Consider the following 25,109-nt stretch of genomic DNA (forward strand, 5'->3'; position numbering starts at 1 on the left):
CCCACCCTCAAGCTCGAGGTGGCCTTTTAATGTGGTGACTTGGCAGGGTGGAACCACATTCCCCAGAAGTCACTCCTCTGTGTGTTTGCAGGTAGAAGGGGCCACGAGAGACATTTCTGAGTGAGCCTCAGAGGGTGGGAGGGAAGCCGCAGCCCTTGTGGTTTCCTGCTGGGTGATGGGGCAGGTGCGTCTGTGACTCACGTGGGTGGTTGCTTATCTGCCTGCAGCTGCTCCACCTTCCCCAGATCTTCCTTAAGCTTCTTCCACCCCTAGGCCAGGGGCGTGTTTAGCTCCGTGGTGAAGGGGACCGGCTTTCCTCACAGGTGACCTGCATCAAGACTGGAGACCACAGGAATTGACAGGTTCCAGCTGGTCCTTGCTCGCCCCTTCCCTCCCAGCTGCCAAGCTCCAGCAGAGGGTGGGAATACAGCAGCCTTGCAGAGACTGCTGGCCCAGCTCCCACAAGTAATCCCCTCTGGTCAAGTGTGTGTGTGTGTGTGTGTGTGTAATAACTCTTACTGGTCTGCTTCTCGCACTAAACCCTGGCTAACATTCAGTTACTGATCAGAAACTGGGAGTGGAGCCCAGCAATCTGTGTTTTAACCAGTCCTCCAGGTGATTCTGATGCCCATTAAAGTTCGAGAACCCCTGATGTAGGGGGAAACCTGTTTATAATTACGTGAGCCTAGAACCTAACTTTAAATGTACAGGAGGAAAGTTTTGCACAGGTTTAATATACTTGAATTTCCCAGAAACACAACTACTGTATAAAGCTGAAGAAAACAGTATATTCTTATATTTAGAACTTTCCAAAGAGTTGTTCACCAGTTGAGAAAAATCATGTCATTGACTCTTCGGTGTGCAGCTCACGACTACAGCACACCTGTATGGGTCTATGCCCTGCTCTTGACTTTACTACATACATTGCAAGCATCTGATTACCTCGTTATGCAAAAGAATGAACATAATATACTGAAATGCATAAACTTTTGTATTTTATTTCCTTGTATTTTATAGTGATTTTGATATTAGGTTTGCAAATAGTGAATGTTTCCTGTGAAATTCTATTTCCGGTTAGTAAAGGGGGTGTTCAAAATATTGGTTATAAAAGGAATGCTGGGCTGATAGTCTTGAGGGCCACGGTCTAGTATGAATACCCAAGCCTGAGAGACTGTGTGAGTGAGTGAGCACACAGTTTCTTGGCCAAGTTTTGGTATTTTAATTATAGTACCTTCATAAAATGATTTTCTAGATTTTTAAATATGAAATAGTCTCTACAGCATAGGAATTTTCTGTTCTTTAAAAATTTGAAAAAAATGTATTTACATAATTGTCCCACCCCCAATATCCTTTCTGGTGTTACTCCTTGAACAGTTTTTCTTTCTTTTTGGATAATTCAGGATTTCCTACTAAAAAAAGTTCATCTGAATCAATGCATATATATTTTCAAAATTAACTATATCTTGAGACCCACCCGAGAGGAGGGCGGCCAGTCTCTGCCTGAACTCCCAGGGCCTCAGGTGGTACTGAGAATGCCTGGCTCCCCACCCCAACTGTTATCACCTTGAAACATAGTTGCTCCCAAACTTTTAAATAAAGGAAGAGTCTCAACTTCTCACATAAAAGAAATGCAGACTAAAAGGTACAAATAATGATTTTTCATTTATCAGACCGGCAAAGGGCAAAAAGCCACTAAGGAGACTGCTGGAGAGAGGAGAGAAACAGGCCCGCCATCACTGTCGCTATCACAAAGGGGCACGATCTCTACGGAGGCACTTGGACAGTACTTATAAAGCCTAAAACCACGCACAGCTTCTGCCTTAGCAATCTTAGTTTTAGAAATGTATCCTACAGACATATTGTTCATGGATATAAATCTGCTCCCACTACTTGTGACTGCAGAAAATTAGAATATTCTAATTGCCATTTGACAGGAACCTGGACATGTAACCACGGTTCAGCTGAACACTGGTACAGCATGCAGCTGGGATGAAGAGCCAAGCTGCTCTGAACTGCGTGCCACGTAACCTCTCTCAGCTGCTCAAAGCAAGTGTATTGAAATTTGGCAATTTAGTAGGCAGAAATGGTATCATCTTGTTTTAATTGGTATTTCCTTCACTGCTACTGGGATTAACTTCTTTTTCATGTTTATTTGCCCTTATACATTTTTCATTCTGTAAAAATGTTCACAAAACCTGTTTACATTCGACATCTCTCTAGAGTGTCACTGTGACACTGTGAACGCGGACAGAGTCAGACACTGCCGTCTGACACCGAGGGGGAAGTGTGGCTCCCAGACGTAACAGCAGCTACCAAATACTGACTGTGCCTTGTAGCCCATCAGTTACCCTTTAATACATTACTTCCAGCTTTCCTAACACCCTGCGAGGCAGTTATTACTACCCGCATTTTACAAATAAAGAAACTGGGGCAGAGAGGCTGGTTGACTTGCCCATGGCCACTCAGCTGGTAACAGGGCCCGGTAGTCAGCTGAATCCTAAATCAGCATCCTTGCTGTACAGCAGCCCTTCCTCTTCCTCAGGCCTGGGCTGAAAGATGCTGGTGTCAGCAGGAAGCACGGAGGTCTACCCAGTCCCACACGTGCAGAGAGGCATCACTCGCTGCCGATAACAGGGTCCTTGGTTTGTCCGGGTGCCAGGTATGGGTGGTGACCAGTGGAGCAGTGTCTGCTCCATTGTCATCGAGGAAGATATGACCTCTGTGAGTGAAGAGAGGATCTACTCGGCCCTGCATTCCATCCCAAGATGTGACGTCATAGACCTGGACCATCCCATCAAAACCTGAGGAAGAACAAAAACAAAAGAGAGCACTGATACAATCTCTGAAATAATTCTTATCATTTGCTCTCTGGTACCCAAACAGGCTACAGGACGAGCACTCAAACAGTAACAAGACACTTAAAGGTCAGCTGAAGGGCACGTAACATCTGCTCTCAATGTCAGCAGCTGATGCCCCCACGGAGCACACAGCGACGAGCAGCTGTTGTCCGCCTGTATGTGCCAGGCCCGAGCTGACCCTGCATTCTCTCCTTTAATGCTCACAACTGTATGAAGTAGGTACTATTATTTTCGCCAGGAAACCGAAGAGATTTTTCAAACCTTTTCCACTTGCCCCAAATTCGAATTCTTCCACACCTGAGTCCCCCTCAGCAGATGGTCGTGTCTCCTACTTGATGGGGAAACAGAAGCCTTTAAAGGGAATACCCACTGGTTCTCCTCTTCCGCTCCTTCTGAATCCGGCCATCACCAGTGATCCGTCACTGCCCTCTCTCCTCTTCTTTCAACCTCTCCCCTTCTCAGATCCTTCCCATTAGCTTTTAGACACTCTCATTAAATACCCTCATTCACCTAGACACTGCCAGGCCCGAGCAGGAGGGCTGGCTTGCTAGATTCAAAACGTGAGCAGACTAAGAAGCACCCCATCACCCCGCTCTGGCCCAGCCCATGGCGTCCTAGTGTCCAACTACCTGCAGGCCTTTCGGCCAGCCTCAGAACTGAATCCCTGCCAGGACAGGAAAAGGCCTGCTGCCAATGTGTGGAAGTTTGGTAGCCAGGAGGGGGAAGGGCCGCCACTGAAGACCCTGGAGAGTTCACCTGGAGCTTTTCTGTGAGCAACTTTAACTGCTGGAGCCAGACTGATTACGGGGCTACAGGCTCCTTCCTGAGCACCCTGGAGTCCCCTGAAAGAGAGATCAAATGACAAAGTCCTGCTCAGCAGTACCTGAAATGGCCAAGCAGTGGTCCAGGCCTGGAGCCCAAGTCACTTGCAGCAGCTCTGGGTCTGGGCTAGGCGTGGACACTGGGCACTGGACTGAGCTCACAGGATGGCAGAGATCCCGGGGGTCCAGAAGGCAGAGCTGCCCATCTGAGCCAAGGCTGGCAATGCTGGGCCCAGGGCCCCGGCCCCCAGCTTCTGCACACCACCTCCCTCCAGCGGACCCGGGGCTGGGGCCGAGATACTCTGCCGGTGCCCACTTCTGGCGGGTGTCGACGAGCCCTAGGCGGCCCGAGGTGCAGCAGAAGGCAAAGGTGTCTGCGTCCAGGACCTGCAGGCTGCTCAGCAACTCGCTGTCACCGACACCTGGAAAACAGGGCGAAAGAGAAAAGCTGCTGCAGTCAGATGGGTCTGGCAGCTTGGTGGGGCCTGCTGGTCACAAGCCCCTCCTCTGGGAAGCTTCCCACCAGCCCCAGGCAGACTGGACCACTCGTCTCGCCACAGTCCACTCAGCGGGCTGGGTGCTGGTCCCAGGAAGGCCCCCCGTCACCCCCAGTCCAGAACAGGAGCCTCCTGAGGCCAGGCCTTGCCTCTCATTCATCCTGGTCCCCCAGCAGCTGGCACACAGGGATGAATTCTGTTTCCAGCGTGGCTGAGTAGGGCTGGCAGGCGGGTGTTGGCAGGGCAGCTGGCAAGGGCGATGGCTGCAGTACCTGAAGTGTACGTGGTCTTCTGTGACTCCAGGTCCACCACCTTCAGACTGCTGAGCCTCACACCGTGCAGGACTCCGGGCGCCGCTGATGAGAAGATGGCCACCTTGGACCAGAGGCTCCCCTCAGTCTCATGCACGTCAATGGTGCTAACAGCTTTAATGACATCTGGGGGGGAAGGTGGAAGAGGCTAAAGTCTATAACATTAATGCAGGTTTGAAATATCACATGGTGAAGGCCAGCCAGGTCAAGGGGGAAACGCTCACAGCTGGCTAGAGAGGATGTGGAGACATACATACTCAGTATTATGTTTACTTTTTTTTTTGCAGGGGGTAGATAATTAGGTTTATTTATTTATTTATTTGATTTTTCAAATGGAGATACTGGGATTGAACCCAGGACCTCGTGCATGCTAAGCACGTCCTTCACCACTTGAGCTATACCCTCCCCATCTACGTTTACATTTTTGAAACTGTCAGAAGCACTTTAATCTCTCTATAATTTGTCTTATGAACTGTTTCACAAAGTGAGAGAGAATGAATTACAGCAGCCATCTCAAAACCCCCAAAGCAGTTTTGGCTTTTTATAGTTTTGCAGAGAACAAATAAAGGTATAAAAAGGGAAAGAACACACTATGACGTCATTCACACCTTAAGTGGAAATAATAGGTACAGAGTTCATAAACTAGTATTATTTCTTCAAAAACATGATCCATGACCTCAAGCAATTTGTTAAAGCCTAACAGGTAAAGGTTACAACGCAGATGTCTTCGTCTTCAAACATGAACTGGGCAAGAAAGTCCACGTCTCTTTCACACTGAATGTTAAAAAGACATACTTGACCTCAAGTTGAATCAATTTTTAGCTTTGTCTGCCTCAGCCTGCTCGGATAGCAGGCAGGCTCTGGTCTCTGCATTCTACACTTATAACTTAGTTCAGAATAAGTAATTCGCTGTACAAACACCTTAAAGGGAGATGCATATTTTCCATTTTATATTTTCTTGCTTTGAGAGAGGGCTCACCATTTGGTTTCTACGTTCTCTGGAGACAATGGCGATCTATGTATTTTTAAACTCCAAAGGAGAGGTAAGAATCAGAACGAAGAAGGGACGGATGAGAGAAGGAACACTAACACAGTGTTTCAAGCAAGCACATGGCAGCGGGTTTCCTCAAGACAGTTCACGTGCAAGGAGTCACAGAGGAACATGTCTGGTCTTGGTCAGGATGCAGAGGCCCCTTGAGTACAGCTCCCAGAGCCCATGGACTCTCAGTGCACTTAATCCAGACCTGCTAAATTTAATGGCTCTACCCCAGGAGCCACAGAGGGTGGAGCAGATACAACACCTGAGCCTCAGGACCATTTAGTCTCCGAGGAGTGCCAGCGAGGCTGCAATTCAACCCAGCCCAACAGAGCTTGCCTGACTCTCCAGGGCCTCACTTCTGTGGCTCCCTCTTCCCTTTCCAGAGACTCCAAGGAGCCTAGAACAGATTCCCTAGGACCCTCTGCTCTGAGCCAGGGGTGGTTCTCAGATGAGATTTGTCCCCTGACGGGGGGAAGGAGGAGGCCAAAGAAAAGCTTTCAAAGACCTATTTCAAAGATGCAGTGGAAAACAAAGGCTTCAGTGCTCCTGACTAGAGTCCTCCACAGGTACTTTTTTTTGGACATAGGCTTTTTTATTAGTATAGATATCTTAGACAATAGTGTAATTGTCTAAAAATCAGAGGAGTTCCACATTATTACATTAATAGTGTGAATTTCTGACAGAGGCAAAAACTGAGCACCATAGTATATCAACAGAAAGACCACGCTTGACTGAGAACAAGAAAAAATGCAGGTTCCCCGATTCCTCTCTCTCGTCAGTGGTAAAATGCCCCCTCTAGGAAACCCACACTACCTTTCCCAAACCAGCCCCAGCTGAAAAGAAAAACTACTAGGAAATCAAAGCAAATGACAGTGAGGCACCTCCAAGAACTGGGCAATGAAAGACAGAAGGATTAAACCAACACAGGTCAGAGCAGGGGCAGGCACACTCTTTGAGGAGCCAGAGTGGCTCCAGCCCCGCGACACTGAGCGATGTCTTACCGCATCTGAAGGGAAGTGGTGGCCATGAGAGGAGGCTGTTCAGCCACAAAGGCAAAGGAAACACTGGGGCCGGTCCAGAGCAGAAGCGCCACTCCAGACTAAGGTTTAACGTCAAAGTGGAAGCCCCACAGGTAACATTCAGCGGAGACCTTTAGATACGTCCTCTTCCAACTCAGAGGCTTCATCAGCCCCAGAGCCAAGAGGAGAGGCCACAGACCCTGCCCCTGGGGCCTGGACAGCACAGAGGCCTGGACAGTTATACCTTCACAAGTTTTATACCCTCTGCCTAGGACAGCTCATGAAAACACAGTTTGGAAACCTCTGAGCTGATTCCTCTTGTCATGGTTATGCTCATCATGCACGCTTTGATTAGGTTAGACCTGTCTATTCACAAAGAACAAGGATCTGGAATACTCTACTCGTAAGTGGAGTATTTTCATTATAAACTAACAGAACTCCACTGTGGTTTATCCGCAGTCCTGTGAGTCTGGTGAGTGCGTCTGCCCCTATAAACAGAAAAGATTTGTTCTGGGTGTGCTGACTAAATCTGGTTTCTGAGACACCGAAGCTGTGGGTCAAAATCTGGCCCTTGGAAAATTCACCAAGATAATGCTATGTTTTTAGGCTTCTAAGAGCTGGCCAGTCTTCCTCAGACTCTGGAATATTCTGCACTAATATCTAGGGGAAGATAACTATCTGATTTCCTACTCATTTGAGTGTCAGAGCAAGCCCCCATGGGCCATTAGCTCCCCTAGGCCTGGGGCCACAGGTTCTATGTGACACCTGGTAACACCTGGTACTGTCAGGACAAAAGGCAGTTCCAAGGCACCCTCTCATCTAAACCATTGCTGCCCCACGTAGCCTAATTTTAGGGAAAGATTAAAAAACAACTGTTACTGGCATAAGGATACATATAGATCACAGAGACAGAGCTGAGAGTCCAGAAATAAATCCTTAAATTCATGGTCAACTGATTTTTCAACAAGGCACCAAAGCTGATCAATGGAGAAAGTTTAGGCTTTCTGACAAATGGTGCTGGGACAACCAGATATTCACATGCAAAAAGATGAACTGAGATCCTTCCCTCATACCATACACAAAAGTTAACTCTGAAGAGACCACAGACTTAAATGTTGGAGCTAAAACAATACAACTTTGGGGGGAAAAATGGGGGAAAATCTATGGGTTAAGTAAAGATTTCTTAGCTCTGACACCAAAAGCACAGTTTCTAAGAGAAATAATAAAATGAACCTCATCAAAATTTAAAACTTTTGTGTTTCAAAGGACACTATTAAGAAAATAAAAAGACAAGTAAAAGACTGGAGATAATATTAGCAAAACACATACCTGATAAACAGTTTGTATCCAGAATGTACAAAGAACTAACAACTCAATAAAGACAAAATTGCCTAATCAAAAAATGGGCAAAATATTTGATAAAATATAAGCACCCAGAAAGCAAGGAACATCTATGTGTCTGTTTGCTGTTATAGCCCCAGAACCCTGCACAATGCTTGACACATCAGAAGCACACAATGAATATTTGTTGTTTGAATGATGAAATGTTAGCTACTGCTGCAAATAACAGTAATAATAATAATAATATATTATTATTATGTGCCCCTTCATTAGATCTATTTCCAGGAACTAGCTCTAAGCAAAAAGGTGGCAGAGACCATGCTGCCAGTCAGTAAACACCCCACCACCTTTTCTTCAGAGCCCCTACCTACGATACTGAGATCAATTATTATTATCTGACTAAAGTTACCACTAGGTACGGTTACAAGCAGATTCTGAAGTCAGACTAGAAAACTTAAGTCTTGGTTCTGCTACCATCTTTTCGACTTTGAACAAAGTAGCCTCTCTGGGACAGAGTTTGTTCTCAGACTCATGAGAATTTAATGAAATCACACATAGAAAGTGGTTAGTACAGTGACTGGAATATAATATACACTCATGAATATAACTGTTACATCTTATAGATTGCTGATTAAGCTGAACAAGAATCTATTAAAATGTACAGTTAAATTAGAATATAAAAGGACCTGTGACAGCATGTTATCTCAGCTTGCTAAGGGAAAAAAACCAAACAAAATGCTCTCATGAAAGGCTAATAATCACATAAAAAGATGCTCAACATTATTAGTCATTAAGAAACTGCAAATGAAAGCCGCATGATACACAATTTCACATCAATCAGGATGACTTTAATAAAAAGATAGTCAATAGCAAATGTCGGTGAAGACATGGAGAAACAGGAACCCCACTGGTGGGAATGTAAATGATGAAGCCATTTTGGAAAACAGTTTGGAAGTTTCTTAAAAAAAAATCAAACATAAATTTACTATATGGTCCAGCAATTTCATTCCTAGTGTCCATCCAAGAGGAATGAAAACATGTCCACACAGAGACTTGTACATGAATGTCCTTAGGAGCATTATTCATAATAATCAAAATTCAGTCCATCAACTGGTGAATAGATAGACAAATGCAGTACATCACATGATGGAATATTATTCAGCCATAAAAAAGAACAAACAGCAGATACTGTTTGACATGGTGGACCTCAAAAGCATTATGCTCAGTGACAGAAGCCAGATACAAGAGCCCACAGATTGTATGATTTCATTGATATGAAATATCCAGAAAAGGCAAATCTATTAAGAGACAGAAAGTAGATTAGTGGCTGCCTGGGACAGGGGGTGGGCATGGGATTCATACTAATTGGCATGATAGATATCACTGGGGTCATGAAAATGCTCTAAAACTGGAGTGTAGTGATGGTTGAACAACTTGTTAAATTTATTTTAAAAATCATTGAACTGTATACTTAAAATGGGTGAATTTCAACAAAATTATGAAAAATGATCATAAATACAAGTAAGTATATGTAAACATCTGGAAGTTATAGCATAAGACAAGTGACAAGACAGAAATAACAAAGGAAAGCCCACAGGGGCAGTAACCTCAAAAACCAAACTAGGACAAGAACAGCCTTTCTGTAGCAGTGAAGCTTGGGGAGATGCCAACGCCTGCTAGTTTCTGGGAAACATCCAAGTGAGGCTGTGCGGGGACCAGGCAAAGGATCACACAGGCCAAGGGGCAGTTCCAAGAGCAGCTGCCTGTGCCTGTGTGGCCCACTTCCACGCTGGCCAACAATGCTCTAACTGGAGGAGGGGGGGAAGGGGTGGATCAGGGTGGCATGCTCTGGTGCCTGCCTGACAGGGGAACTGCAAACCCACCTGGAGTGATGCTATGAAGGAATTCCCCTCCACTCCCAGAGGGAACAGGATTAACACTTCCTGCTCCTTTCCTGTTCCTCTGCTGGGGAGCAGAGTGACTTCTCTGAGCGGGAGACTCAGCCCAGCCGCTTGCTCACTCACTGCTCTCCTTCCCTGAGACAAGCATGCCTGCGACTTCCCTGAGACCAGTGTGCCCACAGAGAGGTGACCTCCCTGCTGCCTCCTTCTCCTCCTCTAAGAAGTGAGCTCACCTGAGCTGCCCTTGCTCTGCCCTGGCCTGTCCCTGCCTAGGGGAGGGGCCTGCGGTTCACAAAATGCTCTGCCTAAGACTGAGTTGGAAAACTCAATTCCTGAAGCAAGTTTTGAGAAGCGCCATTTGGAGCCTGTGTGCCCTGCTGTGGTTGCTAATTCATCTCTGCTGCATTAAAGTAGGTACTTCACTGAATTCCCGCCTGGCTCTGAGTCTGCTTTGTAACTGGCTGGGATGATGGGCTGGGGGTGTGGGAGTATCAGGCTTTCCTACAACCCCAACCTCCACCAAGTCAAAGTCACTCACCAGTGTCCTCTGCGACCTGCCACACCTGCAGGTAACAACCGGGAAGGCCACTGGTCACCAGCAACCTATTCAAGATGGATAAGAAATCTCAGGCCAGACAGTGGAGAATCCCCAAAATACCCCTCATCCTCTCCCCTCTCCAGCCCACTCAGCCTGGGATTCCTACATTCCCCATAGCAGGAACACTTACTGTAGGGAGGCATCAAGACCAGTTACCCTCATGTAACAGACAAGGAGCCAGTTCACTCCCCTTCAGAAACAGGCCCACAGTTCACTGGGATCTGTGGGACTGAGCCCCAGCTTCCATGTGGCGTGATGTGTCCTCAAGAACACAACAGGGAGCCTGAACACATAACCCTGATCCAGAGGCTCTTGGCCTCTGCCAACTGAGCTATTAGCCCCAACTACCCACTCTCAGCTCTGAAAGACTAAGGGCATCCCTTCTACTCTGTAGCTATTCCCTGGAGCAATTCCAGCGATCTGTGGGTTACAACAGTCAAAAGGTCTGTGAGAGACCATGATGCTACGGAGCAATGGTTTCTTTGTATTCCAGATCTCTGGGCGTGCGCGCCCCGCTGTGGGCCCCCCACTGTGTGCCCATGTGCCACAGGGGTAGGGGTGAAGTGATGAGAAAGAGACATGATACTCCTGACATTTCCTGCCACTCCATCCTGAATGGAAAGTCTGGGTCACGAAGTTCACCATACCTGGTGTCTGGCACGTGCTTCAGAGCAAAGACAGATCTGTCTGAAAATCCTCCATGGCGTACCTTGAAATCTCTTTCTGGAAATAAGCCCTAAAATACAAAGAGGCGGCCAATCAGATAGAGGCTACTCTCCAAAGGAACATTTCAGATGAGCTCTAGGTAAGAAGCCATGCACCAGCCTGGCAGGAAGCCATGGGAGCTGCTCAGGTGGCAATCATGCTTCTCCCTGGAGGGCCTCAGGATGCTACTTGCAAATGTTGGTCTTAGCTGCCTACATAGGCAGCTTCCGTTCCTTCCTGCACATCCAAAACCTTTCTCCTAATCTTTCACCAGCCCTTTTCACTATAGCACGAGTGTTACACTCCAAACCTCGTTAGAGGAGTCACAGAGGCTTAGAGAAAGCAGGAAAGTATCAGCCAACGAACACATCCCCATTCCTCCCCCAACCTCCCACTGGAAGTCAGGTGGGTTCTTCTAACAATAAAAATATAACAACTGCCAATTACCCAGTGTTCACTATGTCAGCCACTCTGTTTAGTGCTTTATTTTATGACATTGAATTTTTACAATCATCCTGCAATGTAGAAACTATAATTAGCCCTATTCAAAAATGACAAAGCTCAGGCACAGGGAGCTTAAGCAACTTTTCTAAGATCACAAAGGGATTATGTTACAAATCTGAACCCAAGTCCATCTAACCAAAGTCCATGCTCTTAGCCACTAGACTCTATTATCTCTGCGTGAGGAACCAGAGGCAGGGGAAAAGGAGGCCACAAGAGAAAATACGAAAAGCCAGGGGCGAGGTGGGAGGTAAACCAGGTCTCTCATCAAGGCTCAATTTGGGCGAGCTCCTGGCTCAAGCCTGAGTGGTGGTGACGAGGGAGCTCAAGAGCACTGGGCCAGACTGACCTGTCATCGATGAGTCTGAGTGATTTCATAGCAACAGCAGGCAGCTACCAGCTCTTTTCTTCTTGACACATTCTTTCCTCCTGGCTTCTGAAACACTGGCCTTTCCTGAGACTCTCCTACTTCAAAGACTATTCCTTCTTAGTATTCCTTGCAGGTTCATCTTCCTCTACTCATTCTTTAAATGCAGTCTCTGCGGTTCTGTCTTTAGCCATCTTCTCCTCTTATTCCTTACACACTACACATCCATCCTACGTGATATTAACCGTTCTAAGTTTTCAAACCCCCTCTATACTTTAATGGCTCTCTAAATCTATTTTTGATTAAGTAGAACTGACTTCTTGCTCTAGAACCCCTCTGTAAGTCACAGGACATTCTATAGCACTTACCTCTGTGTGTATTTGCCTCCATCTATTAGACTATAAGAGCAGGCCCAGGGCTTATCGTTTCTCTCTTTCTAGTTTCCAGGACAATATTTAGCAGACAATAGAAGCTCCATAAAGGTTTAATAAGTGAGTAGAATCAGACACATATACTCAGCATATATATTTCAAGTTACCTGGTTTTCTTTTACAGAAAGTCTGAGAGGTAATATCAGATGAAGAATCTCATTTTTTTTCAGGCTTTCATAGCCAGCAACCAAGATTCCTAGAAAAAAAGCAGAAGTAGCTGTAATATACTGCTAGAAAGATTCTGGACCATGGCTGGGTCTAGAAACTGCCAAATTCTCCAAAGCAAAATAAACTCCTTTGCTATTGGTATGTAGCCTTGTATTGGGAGACAGAAGAGACCTAGATCTTAATACGAGTACTGTAAGTGCTGATGGGGCATGAAATTGCTACAAGTAACCAAGAGGCCCTCAAGCTCCCAGAAGAGTGAGTTGGGTCCCTATGGGCTGAGCTCCTGAGAGCTAGTTTGAGGAGCGGGATTCCATCTCTTTCAGGGCATATCACCTTTGTCGCCCATCCATTCAAGGACTTGAGTGGCTCCCGAGAGGTTGAATGCATGGAAATCCTGGTACCTGCATGAGAGGGACACAATGATACACGGTGCATGTTACTTTACAGCTGTTAAAGAACTCTGTTATAGAGACAGTAGCATGGTTCAGAGGTTGGGGTCCCAGGCTCTGGAATCAGGCAGACCTGGGATCAAGTTTTGTTACACATTTTAGCCCCTGTGTGACTGGTACCAGGCTAGTCACAATTTTCCCGACCCTCGTCCTTATCTGTAAAATGGAACTCCCAGAGTACCCAGACTTCTCAAAATTGATGTGACGATTCAACGAGATAATCTGTATTTAAGGTTTAAGTCAGAGACCGGCACAAAATAAATGGTCACTTGTGTTATCCTCCACAAGCACTGTTTCTACTAGTACCTCACAACATACACAGGAAGGTGCCATTTCCCGGATGCGGATCACCTTCCCGCCCTTCACCAGGATTCCCCTGCATGCTCCACCCAACTCCTGTCCTGCCCTAGGCCAGCTCCGGGACCGAATTCTACATCCCAGGCGCACACGACTTACAAGCGCAAGGATTCCACCAGCCAGTCCTCCGCCGACTCCATGGCAACTGTCGCTTCCGGTACTCCACTTCCGCTTCTGAGCCTTTCTGGGATTGCGCGGCCCTCTCGCGAGGAGTGGGCGCGGCCTGCTCTGACCCGGAGGGCGGGTCTCACACCAAGGGGCGGGGCCTAGAGGCGAATGTGGCGTGCCCTCGCCAGGGTAAGTTCGGGATTCTCCCGGTAAAGGCTCTGGGGAAAATGACGTAAAGTCAGGGATTCCCAGGACGTCAGTTCCGGGCGGGGACCAAATGCCCGCCCGTTTGGTGACCAGGTATTTGCAGATCAAAGGCAAAGGCCAGATAAAATACAGGAAGCTCGGTCAAATTCGAATTTTAGGTAAACAACGAATAATTTTTCTGTTTAAGTGTGTCCATGCGATGTTTAGGGTACTTTATACGAAAAAACTACTCATTGTTCATCTGAAATTCGAATATAACTGGGTGTTCTGTATTTTTATTTGCTAACTAGCAACCCCACAAGGCCAGAGAATAGATAAGGGGACATCAGGGTCTGGATTCCACCTCAGCTCTCTTTGCGCTGGGCGCTTTCCTCAAAGCTTGGCGTGAGGTAAGCAAAGCCCTGCCGTGCAGTGTAAACAGCTCCCTTTTACAGGTGGAAAACTTGAGAGAGACTTGCCTCTGCCGGTAGGTGGCAGAGGCGATAGTAGAACGCAGTGTTTGGCACAAGACCTGGCATACAGCACGCGGTCAGTACCTGCTTGTTGAATGAGCAAATAAGTAGGAGCCCCGAGTCAGTGCCAGCCTGGTGCCATGGAGTGTTCTGGGCTCTTGGGGCCAGCCCCGTGTTCCTGAACACTGGATTCTCCAGCCCCCTCTCCCTCCTATTCCCTCAAACATGGCAGAAGGAGAGGACCAGACAGTCTATGTAAAGAGGAGGGTTTTATTCATAACTTTAAACAGGGAAGCAAGAAATACAGCAAGGACATTTGTGTCTGCATTGGCAATATTCCTGGCAATCCAACCAGAAATCACAGTAATGGAGTAACAGAGTTTTCAGCCCATGATTTACAACCAGATGGGGCCACGACCATGGTCCCATTCGGCACCTTCCCAGGGTGGGCGTCGTCGTATCTTCCTGATTAATGGCATCACTTCTGCAGCATTTGCACCAGCAACCTCCTGTACTGAAGGGGAACACACAGGAACTAACCTGGGCAGAGGGGACTACGATGGGGCATCCTGCCATTCCTAAGTGCTGGGCATCTACAGAAGTGGGCAGCGGCAGGGGAAGGGCAGGGGCAGGGCAGGGGCAGGGCAGGCTCTCAGCTGAGGCAGCCCCGCCCCTGTACCTTTCTCCCTGAAGAAGAGCTGGGGAAGGGTCAAGGCAGTGGTTTTCTCAGCTCCAACCTCACCGAGTGGTCATGACAATCAAAGGAGATCATAGAAGTAAAGTCCAAGTACTGAACCTGGCCCTGGGTCAGTCTCAGTGTTTCACTCCCCCACCCCCAGCTGTGCCTGAGACCTCACTTCTGATGTCCCACCCCACCCCTAAGGCTAGGTACTGCTTCCTCTGACATTCTCTAGTTGGTCTTCGTGTTTTAGGCCTTCAAGACCAACAGCCCCAGAGGTGACATCATCTCCCTTCAGACTCAGCCAGCCCAAGCTCCTGGCCGTTACATCTAAGGTTCCCCAGAGGCTAACAGTTCTGTGATTAGGAGGGTCAAAGAGATTGACTGCGGCTGAGAATGGACCTTCTCTAGGGAATAACCCTCTCTTCTTTCAAAATATACATACTAGAGGGAGACTGCATAGCTCAGTGGTAGAGTACCTGCTTAGCATGCATGGGGCCCTGGGTTCAATCCCCAGTACCTCCATTAAAAAATAATAATAATAAAAAAGTAAATAACCTAATTATGCCCCCCCCCCAAATATATACACACTATATACTAGGCACAGTGGGTGATACAAAGGTAAGTCAGCAACAGGTGCTGCCAGGGAGCTCACAGATTGGCAATATCTCCTGTTTACTAAGTGCTTTCTATGCATCAGGCATCATGCTAACATGACATAAATAGTCTCATTTAATGGGAGGTGGGCACTATTATCCCCATTTTATGGATGAGGAAGATGAGGCTTAGAGAGTTTAAATGACATTTCTAAGGTCACAGAGCAACTAAATAGCTAGATTATGAGCCTAGCATGCTGTCACCACAGCCCTCCTTCTATCACATCACACTGCCTTCTTCATGTAGCAACAAAGTACCAGGAAAGGTGGTGTGTGATGGCGTCAGCACCAGCAGCAGAGAATGGAGGAGCTGCCCCTCCTACAGGCTGGAGACTAAGGCTGGCTTGGCTCCAGCTTTGAGGCCTTGAAACCCACAGGTCAGTGGTTTATACCCAGCTGTGATTTTGGCTCCCTCCCCTGTCCTCTCACCAAAGGACCTCTGGCAATGTAAAGGCATTTTTGGTTGTTGGGGGAGTGGGACAATGCTCTAGTGGACAGAGACCAGCTACAGTGCATAGGACAGCCCCCACAACACAGAACTATCCAGCCCAGAATGTCAGAAGTGCTGAGGTTGAGACACCCTGCCATTGATCACTGAGGCAAATGAGAGACTGGGTTAGCACTGGGCAAGGTGAACAAAGTCTAGACTCTGTCTTGCCCGCTGACTAACTCCCTTCTTCCCTTCTCTGGGCCTCAGGGTCCCAACTCTAACCGCAGGCACACACAGGCCATAGCCAAGGAGGACAGCTGGGGTGGGGCAAGTCTGTGTGGACTGGGGAAGGCAAGGGAAGGTCCTGCTGGAAGAAGCTGGATAATCCCCGGCTGTGATTTGAGACTAGGCAAGGGGGAAAGTCTTCCCCTACTTTTTGTTCCTCCAGGTTTGCTGGGAAGGTCAACTTCCTTTCTTTGGAATCCTCTCCCTTTGAGCTCTGGGTCACAGGGAGAGCCTGGAATCCCTGGCTTTCTGGGGCCTATCACACCCTGGCTGGGCAATCACACCCTCAACCCAATGCTTGATGAGGGAGAGCCCTGGCTGAGCCTCTCCTGGGCCTGAGGTGGGGGCCTGGCTTACCTGGGTGTGAGGTGCTGGGCCGCTGAGGCTCATGCCCAGAGCTTTCTTTTGCAGGAGGATTCTGAGCAGATCATGACTCAGCTGCAGTCTCTGATCCCTCAGGGAGATGTTGGGAGCTGTCCCCAGCAGGGATGAGCTGGGGGGCTCCAGACTCTTCTTGCCCATGAAGTGACCTAGAAAGGAGTTGCCGAGGCCCAAGGAAGTCAGGGAGCAAGGATCCTATCCCAGTGGGAAAGTTCCCCATCTCTCTCTGACCTTTCAGTTCCCATGGCAGGAAGATAAACAACCTTCCTCCTCCTTGTCACCAAGGAGCCAAAGCCCCTGTTGGTGGTAAAGCCTGTACCTCAGCTTTTCTTGAACAGGTGGAGTGGGTGGAGGGGTTGGCACAGCTGGAAGGAGGGTGGGATGGCCCAGGGAGAAACTCTGCTAGTTGTGCTGCCTGCTTAGAAGAGGGAGGAGGAAACGGCAGGGAAGGAAGTGGAGAACAAGAGGTGTCTGGAAGACTGAGGTACAGAGGGGACACACCAGAGGTTAGAAGATTCAGTTGTGTAAGGGAAGGGACACGGGCTGGCAGGAGATCCAGGATCCAGCCCCAGCTTTGCTTTAAACAGGCTGAGTGATCTTCGCCAATTCACTTACCTATCTGGGTCTTAAGCTCCCCATCTGATAAACTAGATGAGTTCCAGGGTCCCCACTAGCCTGGACACTAGTGTCCGTGGCTGAAGAGAGGCCAGAGAAGGAAAATGGGGTCAGAGCAGGGGGTGGAGAGTGCTTGCCCGGGCCCTGAAGACTTACCGGTGGCCCAGAGGTTGCCCCGCGGGTGCACTCGGATCTTGCTGGCCCGGCTGCGGGGCTCTGGGAGATCCCAGCTGAGCGGGACGGCGCCGGCTGCGAACAGAGCAAAGAGCAGAAGGCCGCCGAGCAGCCGAGCGCCCCTCGCCTGCAGGGTCATGGCTGGGCCCCGGCCGCGCCTCTGCTCCAGCACACTTGGCCGCGGCTCCAGTCCCCCGCGCGCGCCTTCCCTCCTTTTAAACCCGTGCTCCTGGGGGCGGAGCCTGCCCCCGAGGAGCCCGCCCTCTGCGCGCTCACTGCCGCCCCTGCCCCGCCCTCCCTGGACCCTCCGGTCCCTCCAGTCCTGGGGCCTGGGTGTTGTCAGGGGTCCCTTTAGAGCCCGCACTCCCGCCCCCACGTGAGCCCTGCTTCCTCAGGGCGTTCGAGCCCAAGCCCACCACCTTCAAGCTGAATATCCAGGCAAAGCCGCTCCTATGGCTCTCTCTCGCGCCTCTCCCAACGGCTTTCGGACAAGGAGCGGTTACTTCACTTCTAAGCCTCTCTTCTAAGGGTTGACGCCTCCTCCTATCTCAGTGCCCAGCAAAGTGCCAGACCCCAGAGGAGCTCCATAAAATGCCTGCTGGCCTCTCCCTCCTGGGGAATCTGACCCGTGTTCACCCAGATCTCTGTCCTCTCACGCCCAGAGCTCACCAGGTAATCCGGAAATCACAGCAGGTGCTCCGCATAAGACTGGAGAATGATGGATGGTGAAGCCCTCCCCACCTCCACTCCCACCCCGATATGGCAGCCCAGCTGGGTGAGCCTGGCTTATCAGTTAGTGAGGAGGCAGACCTCTGGATCAGAGGAGTGAAAAGAGCACTGAGCCAGGAGTTCATATACAAGCTGTGTGACCTCTTTGACCCTCACCTTTACCTGTAAAGTGGAAATAACCACACTGCCCTATTTTTTAATAATTTTACATTTTTCAGCCCAATTATTTTGTGGCAGGAAGCCAACAGTCCTATAGGACTTCCTCTCACACTTAGCACTCTCCTCCTCCCGAGGAGGAGGACAGCCCAGACTTGGAAAGAACTTTTAGGTCAATGGTGATACTTAATGAACAGGAGAAGATGCTGTGCTCCAGAATAATACATTTATTTTTGCTTAAATGTTCACTAAACATCAATGTTCAGAACACTACGCTAGGCATAGGAGGAGGGGAGACAAAAGATAATGCCCTGCTCCCACAGGAGTTTACCATCTTACTGGAGAGTACAAAAGGAGTGAATGATGGAGGAGCAGGGTATGGACCAACTCCCGGGCTCTGGATTCTTCTCAGAAACACTGCATAGTGTGGCTGTGACAGGACCTACTCCCCAGTCTGGCTCAATAATGGTGCTTGCTATTAGAACTCCTGTACCTCTAGCTCAGCAAGGCCTGCTACCTCTATGGATCCCCATCTTACAAGGGGAAGCATGTTTGAGAAGCTGGTTGTTATGCTGAGCTCGCAGAAGCATGACACACAGGACAAGGACACTCCATTTCCAGCCCTGGCTTTCTTCCCAATTTCCTTGCTTCTCGTCCCCCATCCTGGCATTTACACCTCTCTATATTCTTGTCACTGCTTAGACATAGTGTACAGATATAGCTCTCATCACCTTCCCATAATAATCATTCCCTTTTCACCCCGCTCCCTCTCCTCTGCATCAATCACACACCCATCCTATCTTTTCTGGTCCTCAGTCACAGAAATCAGTAAGAACACATATGAGGTGGTATTGAGTGCTGCATCACTTAAATGCATGAAGGAACCTTATTTGGTAGGCTTATCGCTCTTCATTTTATAGTTGGAAACAGGCTTAGAAGCTGAGTCACTTGCCCAGACATCACAGTAGTATCAGACTTCAGGTCTGTTCAGACCACTCCATCAGGCCCCCAAATCATATGGGACAGATGTCACTTTCCTGCAACCACACCCACTCCTGTTTTACCATCCTTTTTAAAGGTCAAGTTGGTTTAGATTTCTCAGCGGGGAGAGGGAGCAGGTACTAATTTAGTTTCACCTCTCTTCTGCAGGTAACCGTGGGACCTTGAGTTCTGCTCTGATAGGTTCATTTACACTGAAGCAAGCCTCCCCTGACACAGCCTGGGCTCACAGCTCCAACCACAGCTGTGAAACTAACCCCGGATGCCCCTGGGATCATTCTATCTGTCAGCCTAGCACAGGAAAAAAGGGGCCTGAGAGCACCCTGGAGAAAGAAGCAGGGAAGCAGCTCCACAGCCTGCTATACAATAGTCCCAGGAATGCGAAGCATTAGGCACAGCCGAGAGAGGGGCTGCCAAAGACAGCACTTCCCAGTAGGTCCCCCAGGGAGTGCTGGGCTGAGTTTAGAATGAGGACCTCAACTGCAGACTGCCTGTTCCCCAAGTCCTCCCTCCCACTGGGAAGACTGACAGTGAATCATATGGGGGTGTGTGGGGAAGTTCTTCAGAGCTCACTCTTGACTCTTTCAGGTTTCCACAACATTCAAGGACATTCACAGAAAATGTAGAGAAGATTCAAAGGACAAGCTAAAAGGCGATCAAGGGATGAAAGATACATGGCAAATCCTGTTACAACCAACACCAACAAAACATTTAAACTGCACCATGTTTTTAATCAAAGATTGCTTGAAATAAAGGACATATATTATTGTTTGCTATTTTCATTAAATTGGAATCAATTACAAATAACACTTTTCACAGCTGAATCTTTTTTGTTATTGTTTTCTAAAAGCATTTACATGCATGCTCCTTTGATCAGCAATACTATTTTGATGTAGTAAACATTAGTCTTATGCCCATTTAATAGAGGAGTTAACTCAAATACAAAGCAAGTTAGTTGCAGAGAAAGAAAACAAATGGAGAAAACCAGAGTGTGAACTTTACACACATGAAAGGTACAGAGAACAACAGAGAAAGCAAAAAGCAAAAATTTTAATTAGACATAAATGAGCCTAGAGAAAAGGAATGATGACAAACAGAGCTGCTCAGAACAGGATGATGTAAAATCACTCTCCTGGCAAACGTCGGAGCACAGATCTCCATCTGTGTGGGCTGGGGAGAGGAAGAGACACATCCTGGGGTATCTCAGGTCCTGCTCTGTAGTTTCAGAAGGGGGAAGGGGCTGTAGAATCAGGAGAAGAGCAGAATCTTTAAGAGAAGAAGAAAGGAGAATCAAGGATATTTGATATAATTTCCTAAAGTCAGAGGGAACTCATAGGGGTTAGCTAAAAAATCAGAACATTGACTATAAATAAGGAAATATTTCAAAAACTCAAACTGACAAAATACAAAATGGTTTTTTTTAAAGCAATATTCAAGAAAAGAGAAGATATATCTAATGAAGAAGTGACGATGATCCCAACAGTGGCTAAGAAAGCTAAGCAGCAGCTGCTGAGCTAAATGGCACAGATGCTCAGGGAAGTTATGAAAACCTAACAAAGAAGCCCCAGGCCCAGCATTCATAATTACTTGGATGTAATAGTCATGTATTTCAGGGGGCATTTCAGTAACTGAAATAAATACTCTTTAAGCTCCAAAGAGGTTTAAATGCTTACAAATCTGCCTGAGAATCTGTTTCTAGGAAATTTACTAATCTGAGTAAATCCATGGAAGAACAACTTAGGGCTTCTAAAGAAGAATTCCCAAGGGCCTTGCAATGGTGAGGTTTATTCCAAATGAAAGAGTCAAATCAGATTTTATAAAGGCGGTTATAAACTGGGTTATGACACCAGCATTGTGATGTGATAAGAGCAACAGATGTCAAGTTCTGGCTCTGCCATCCATCCACTGACCAGAAGACCTCTTAACTTCTGATTTCTCTCTTTTGTAAAATGGAGTTTGTTTTGAGGACTAAAGGAGAAAAATAAAACTGTTATAAATTCAAAAGCACTTAGCAGAGCACATGGCAAATTCTAAGTACTCAATATTATTAGCTGGATCCTGAACCTGCTTTAAATCTGTAGCCCACTACAGGGAAAAAAAGGTTCCCTGGATAGCAGCTAAGGCCGTGATGCTGACGCAACAGTCAACAAAATGCTTATTACACCGTGATTTGTTTGACAAACTAAAATGCTAGCATATCTACCCTAAGTTTGATCAATTCCAAGAATTGTGTTCTGTACAGCATTTTTCTCTTATTCTTGCTTAAATAAGTTGTCAGGCTCACAACTTTGATCAAAGCTTCATGCTAGCTGTTTTATTTACTTGTCTGATCTAAGTCCTGAGTACAAATTATTTTAATTAGATTCCTTATCTTAAGCTGGGATCCAGCTTACCAATCTAAATAAACTGGCCAATTAAAGCAAGAGTTCTACACACATGATCCTTGATTGAGAGTAGGTGGCACACCAGAAACTTCAAAGATTAGTAGAACAAGAATCTATAATTTGAATGTCATATTTAATATAATATAACTGTATATGAGATGAGTAGTTATTGTTTTCATAATACAAACTTAAAAAAAAGCAAGATATAATATTCTTGGCTGGTAAGGACAGGAGGTTGGATATAATGGATCTGAGGCGAGGTCTATCAGAATGGAGAAGATGTATGAAATTTTTGTTTCTTAAAAAAGACCATGAATTTTTAAAGATTAAGGAATACCATTCTATAGGAAAACTAACTGAAGGTTCCTGGCTGATTAGATTGGTAGCTGATCTTTGGTGAGGCACCTCTCTGCAGAAATTGCCAAACTATACCTATACTGAAGGAACATTCTCTGAAACAGTTCTATGAAAACCATTAGACTAATTAATATAAGGATTATTGCCTAACATTACACAGTGCCCTTGTAGTGAGGTCCCAGAAGAGAAATTTTTTGATCTTGAAGTATCATCAGAAATCTTTTAAGATTTCCATTTTATGCCCATTCCATGAAGCATAGAAATAATTATTTCCCTCTTTACATTAGTCCCAGCCTACGTTACAGATCTCCTCCATGAGAAAACAGAATCTTCTGATGTGTCTTGTAGGTATTAACCTCACCTCTAACTTTGTCCTTTTCTCCCATACTTATTTCAACCCCAAATTCTTCAACTGTTCTATATCTTATAACATAGTACTAGATGTCTCTTTATGAGCCACTCAAAATCCTTTTTGGAACAAAACAGGGTATAAATAAATCTAAACTGTGCAAAGCATTGTGATGGGAACTAGGGGACATACAAGGATGAATCACAGGCTAGTTTTGTCTTAATGCCTTCAAGGTGCTAACTGGGAGGCAGGACATACATAAGACAAGCCATCCTGAGGGCGATGAACAAAGGACTGAGAAGGCAGCACCGAGAAGGAAGCACTATACACTCAAGAGCTTAGTCAAGAATTAGAAAACACTCCTTTGAGCTCCCTGTGCATCTTATGATCCTACGTGGAAAGATTTGTTTACACATTGCCCCTGTTAAGGCAGAGTTCTTGGTGGAAAAGGGACCTTATCTGATTCATATTTGTATCTCCAGGGCCTAGCCCGAAATCTGGCACAGAGTAGATGCTCAGTAAAAGTCTCCCGAATGAGAAAGCCTTTAGCAAGTAGAGAAGTGAGCAGGCACTCCAGGCAGAGACCAGCATAAGCAAAGAATGGATGTCTATATAGTGAGACCAGTGTCAAGGGTACGAGAAAGTGGGGTGTGCTAAGAGCTGACATTGGAAAAAGCCCTGAGGGCCTAGAAAGCTCCATGACTTGGAAGGCAATGTTCTCATTATTTTTTGATAACCTCTGCATATTTTAGTCTCTAATACTTCTTGGTTACACAGAATTCCTTCTACACTTAGACTCACCATAATTAAGTGTGAAAGGTCGTATTTGCTGTTTTATTTCTAAAACCTCTCTGCTCTTACTTACCATTCTAGCAAGGGAGAATAGTGACAAAGATATACTTGGCCAGAAAAAAGCCTGAATAGACCATCTCAACGAAGGAGCATCTTGAGAAAGCTGGACAATCCATTTAGCCAACTAGAATTTCTTAAGGTGAACAGAGTGATGAATGTCATAAGAAGGGTACCCTCAGAACCTGGGGAAGTTCCCACACACGATGCGTTATTAGGACTGGGGTTATCTGGACTTGGTAACACACTTATGCAAATGACCAAGAAATGCACTCAAGGATAACAGAGCCTTTATTCCAAGCCTATGCTCTCTGAGAAGACTGTGACTCCCTGAGAAAAACGACAAATGCCAATACTCCTCCCAACGAGAAAGAGAACACAGGAAGAGAACAAGGATACACACAAAAAAAGAAGAAAACAAGATTAACATAAAAAATTCTAGAAAGGGAACATGCTGTTTTAAATGGAACCATAGGGAGTTTTTAGATTCAAATTTGGCAAGACCAAGACAATGTATTTACTAAATAACAGGCAAGTACAAATCACTTTAGTGATTCATATGCTTTGCCCCAGAATAACAGCACAACAATAATGCTACCCTTAGTTACTGCCTCTGATTCCAATGTATGAGTATACGGAAAATAAAGAATATGCTGCTAGATGAGACTGGGAAAACAAAGTACAGTGTCTATAAAATGAGACTCCTGCCGTGGAAGATGGAGGAACTTGAGCCCATATCCACAAACTTACACAAATAGTGTAAGGCTGTAGACACTGAGTGAAAGAGGAAGAAAATAACTTTGTAAAGAAAGTGAGACTCAGACAAGCAGAAATGAGAGTATGAGATAATATAAGTGAAAACACAGCAGTAAAGCACAAGGCTGCTTCATGTCAGCTGAACTCAAAGTCTGACTTCACACGTAGCTAATATGTATGGTTACCATAAAACTTACAGCCTCAAAGAGATGCTTCTCAAAAGTAAAAGGGGTACTAAAATGAACTACCAGGTGGAAATGATCTAAAATAGGCTGGCACGTTACAGGGAAACTAGGACATAAAGTCACCCAAGCAACAGGGTGCCCCTGAGCATGTTTCTGGATTCAGGGGATGGCAATGAGAATGGAATGACAGGGGGAAATGTTGGCTTTTAAGTGACTAAATATTGTGTGAAAATGAAAAATCTAGATGAATACTCCTTAAAAGAAAAGTTGAAATTCAGAGGGGAAGTTTGCAGGAATTGCTATTAACTTAAGTTTAAAGATGGGACAATCAACTGGAAGTGTCCAGTGGGAACAGAGAGACACGGGACTAGAACTAAGGACAGGCATTTGGAAATAACTTGTAGAGACTAAAGAGAGTGAATTAATAACAGCCAACAGATAACCCCATTATCATAGTCGCATTTGAAGTTTTATCAATTCTCATCCTCTTCAATTCCCTTCACTCACAACGGTTAAACCCTCTTAACTTTTCACTTGACCCGCCAAATCTCAAAGAGCTTATAATTTCATTGAAACACCAAATTAAACATCTCTGGCATTTCTTACATTTGCAAAGAGCTTTTAAAATACATTGTATTTACTAATAAAATCTACCAGTTTTAAGTCTTACGTGTTAGCACTAAATTAGAAAATATGAAAACTGAGAACAGAGCACTTCTCTCCACAAATAATCTTTTCATTTTTGGCTGTTAGAGCGAGTCAAATATTTTAAATGATCTAAATATTTTTAAATGATCTTTCCAGAGGAATTGAGCTGTTGCTTCAAACTAGAGCATCCAGCAAAGGAGTAAAAACAATAATTTCACAAAACTGAGTTTGAAAATATGCCAGTGAAGAAAATATTGACACTTTCCTTCCCCTAAGTATATAAGGAGGAGAAATCTGGATAGCTGAGACTACAAGTACAAGTACAAGGATGTTTATACTCAGGCAAG

The 25,109-nt window shown here is 46.2% G+C and overlaps 2 protein-coding genes and 1 long non-coding RNA gene across 4 annotated transcripts; 1 reads left to right on the forward strand and 2 right to left on the reverse strand.

The window, feature by feature from the left end:
- Positions 1-1,643: 1,643 nt before the first annotated feature.
- Positions 1,644-13,534, reverse strand: WDR73 (WD repeat domain 73). 2 transcript variants are annotated; one of them, XM_031691828.2, is made up of 9 exons: positions 13,463-13,534; positions 12,891-12,958; positions 12,497-12,585; positions 11,033-11,121; positions 10,326-10,390; positions 4,449-4,613; positions 3,996-4,101; positions 3,615-3,700; positions 1,644-2,801 (listed from the first exon to the last, which is right to left on the reverse strand). In XM_031691828.2, exons 1-9 carry the CDS (start codon positions 13,501-13,503, stop codon positions 2,566-2,568), a joined length of 945 nt encoding a protein of 314 aa, XP_031547688.2. In that variant the 5' UTR covers positions 13,504-13,534; the 3' UTR covers positions 1,644-2,565. The 2 variants fall into 2 exon arrangements, with proteins under 2 accessions (XP_031547688.2, XP_006198486.2); XM_006198424.4 differs by lacking the exon at positions 3,615-3,700 and having other exon boundaries at positions 3,742-4,101.
- Positions 13,535-14,380: 846 nt separating this feature from the next.
- On the reverse strand, positions 14,381-17,606 carry NMB (neuromedin B). The gene is made up of 3 exons (XM_006198423.4): positions 17,333-17,606; positions 16,538-16,710; positions 14,381-14,644 (listed from the first exon to the last, which is right to left on the reverse strand). Exons 1-3 carry the CDS (start codon positions 17,487-17,489, stop codon positions 14,609-14,611), a joined length of 366 nt encoding a protein of 121 aa, XP_006198485.2. The 5' UTR covers positions 17,490-17,606; the 3' UTR covers positions 14,381-14,608.
- Positions 17,515-20,005, forward strand: LOC140689726 (uncharacterized). The gene is made up of 2 exons (XR_012064799.1): positions 17,515-18,022; positions 19,823-20,005. It is a non-coding gene; the product is annotated as an uncharacterized lncRNA (long non-coding RNA).
- The last annotated feature ends 5,104 nt before the right edge of the window (positions 20,006-25,109 follow it).

The sequence above is a fragment of the Vicugna pacos genome, chromosome 27, assembly GCF_048564905.1.
Source record: "Vicugna pacos chromosome 27, VicPac4, whole genome shotgun sequence".
Taxonomy (NCBI): Eukaryota; Metazoa; Chordata; class Mammalia; order Artiodactyla; family Camelidae; genus Vicugna; species Vicugna pacos.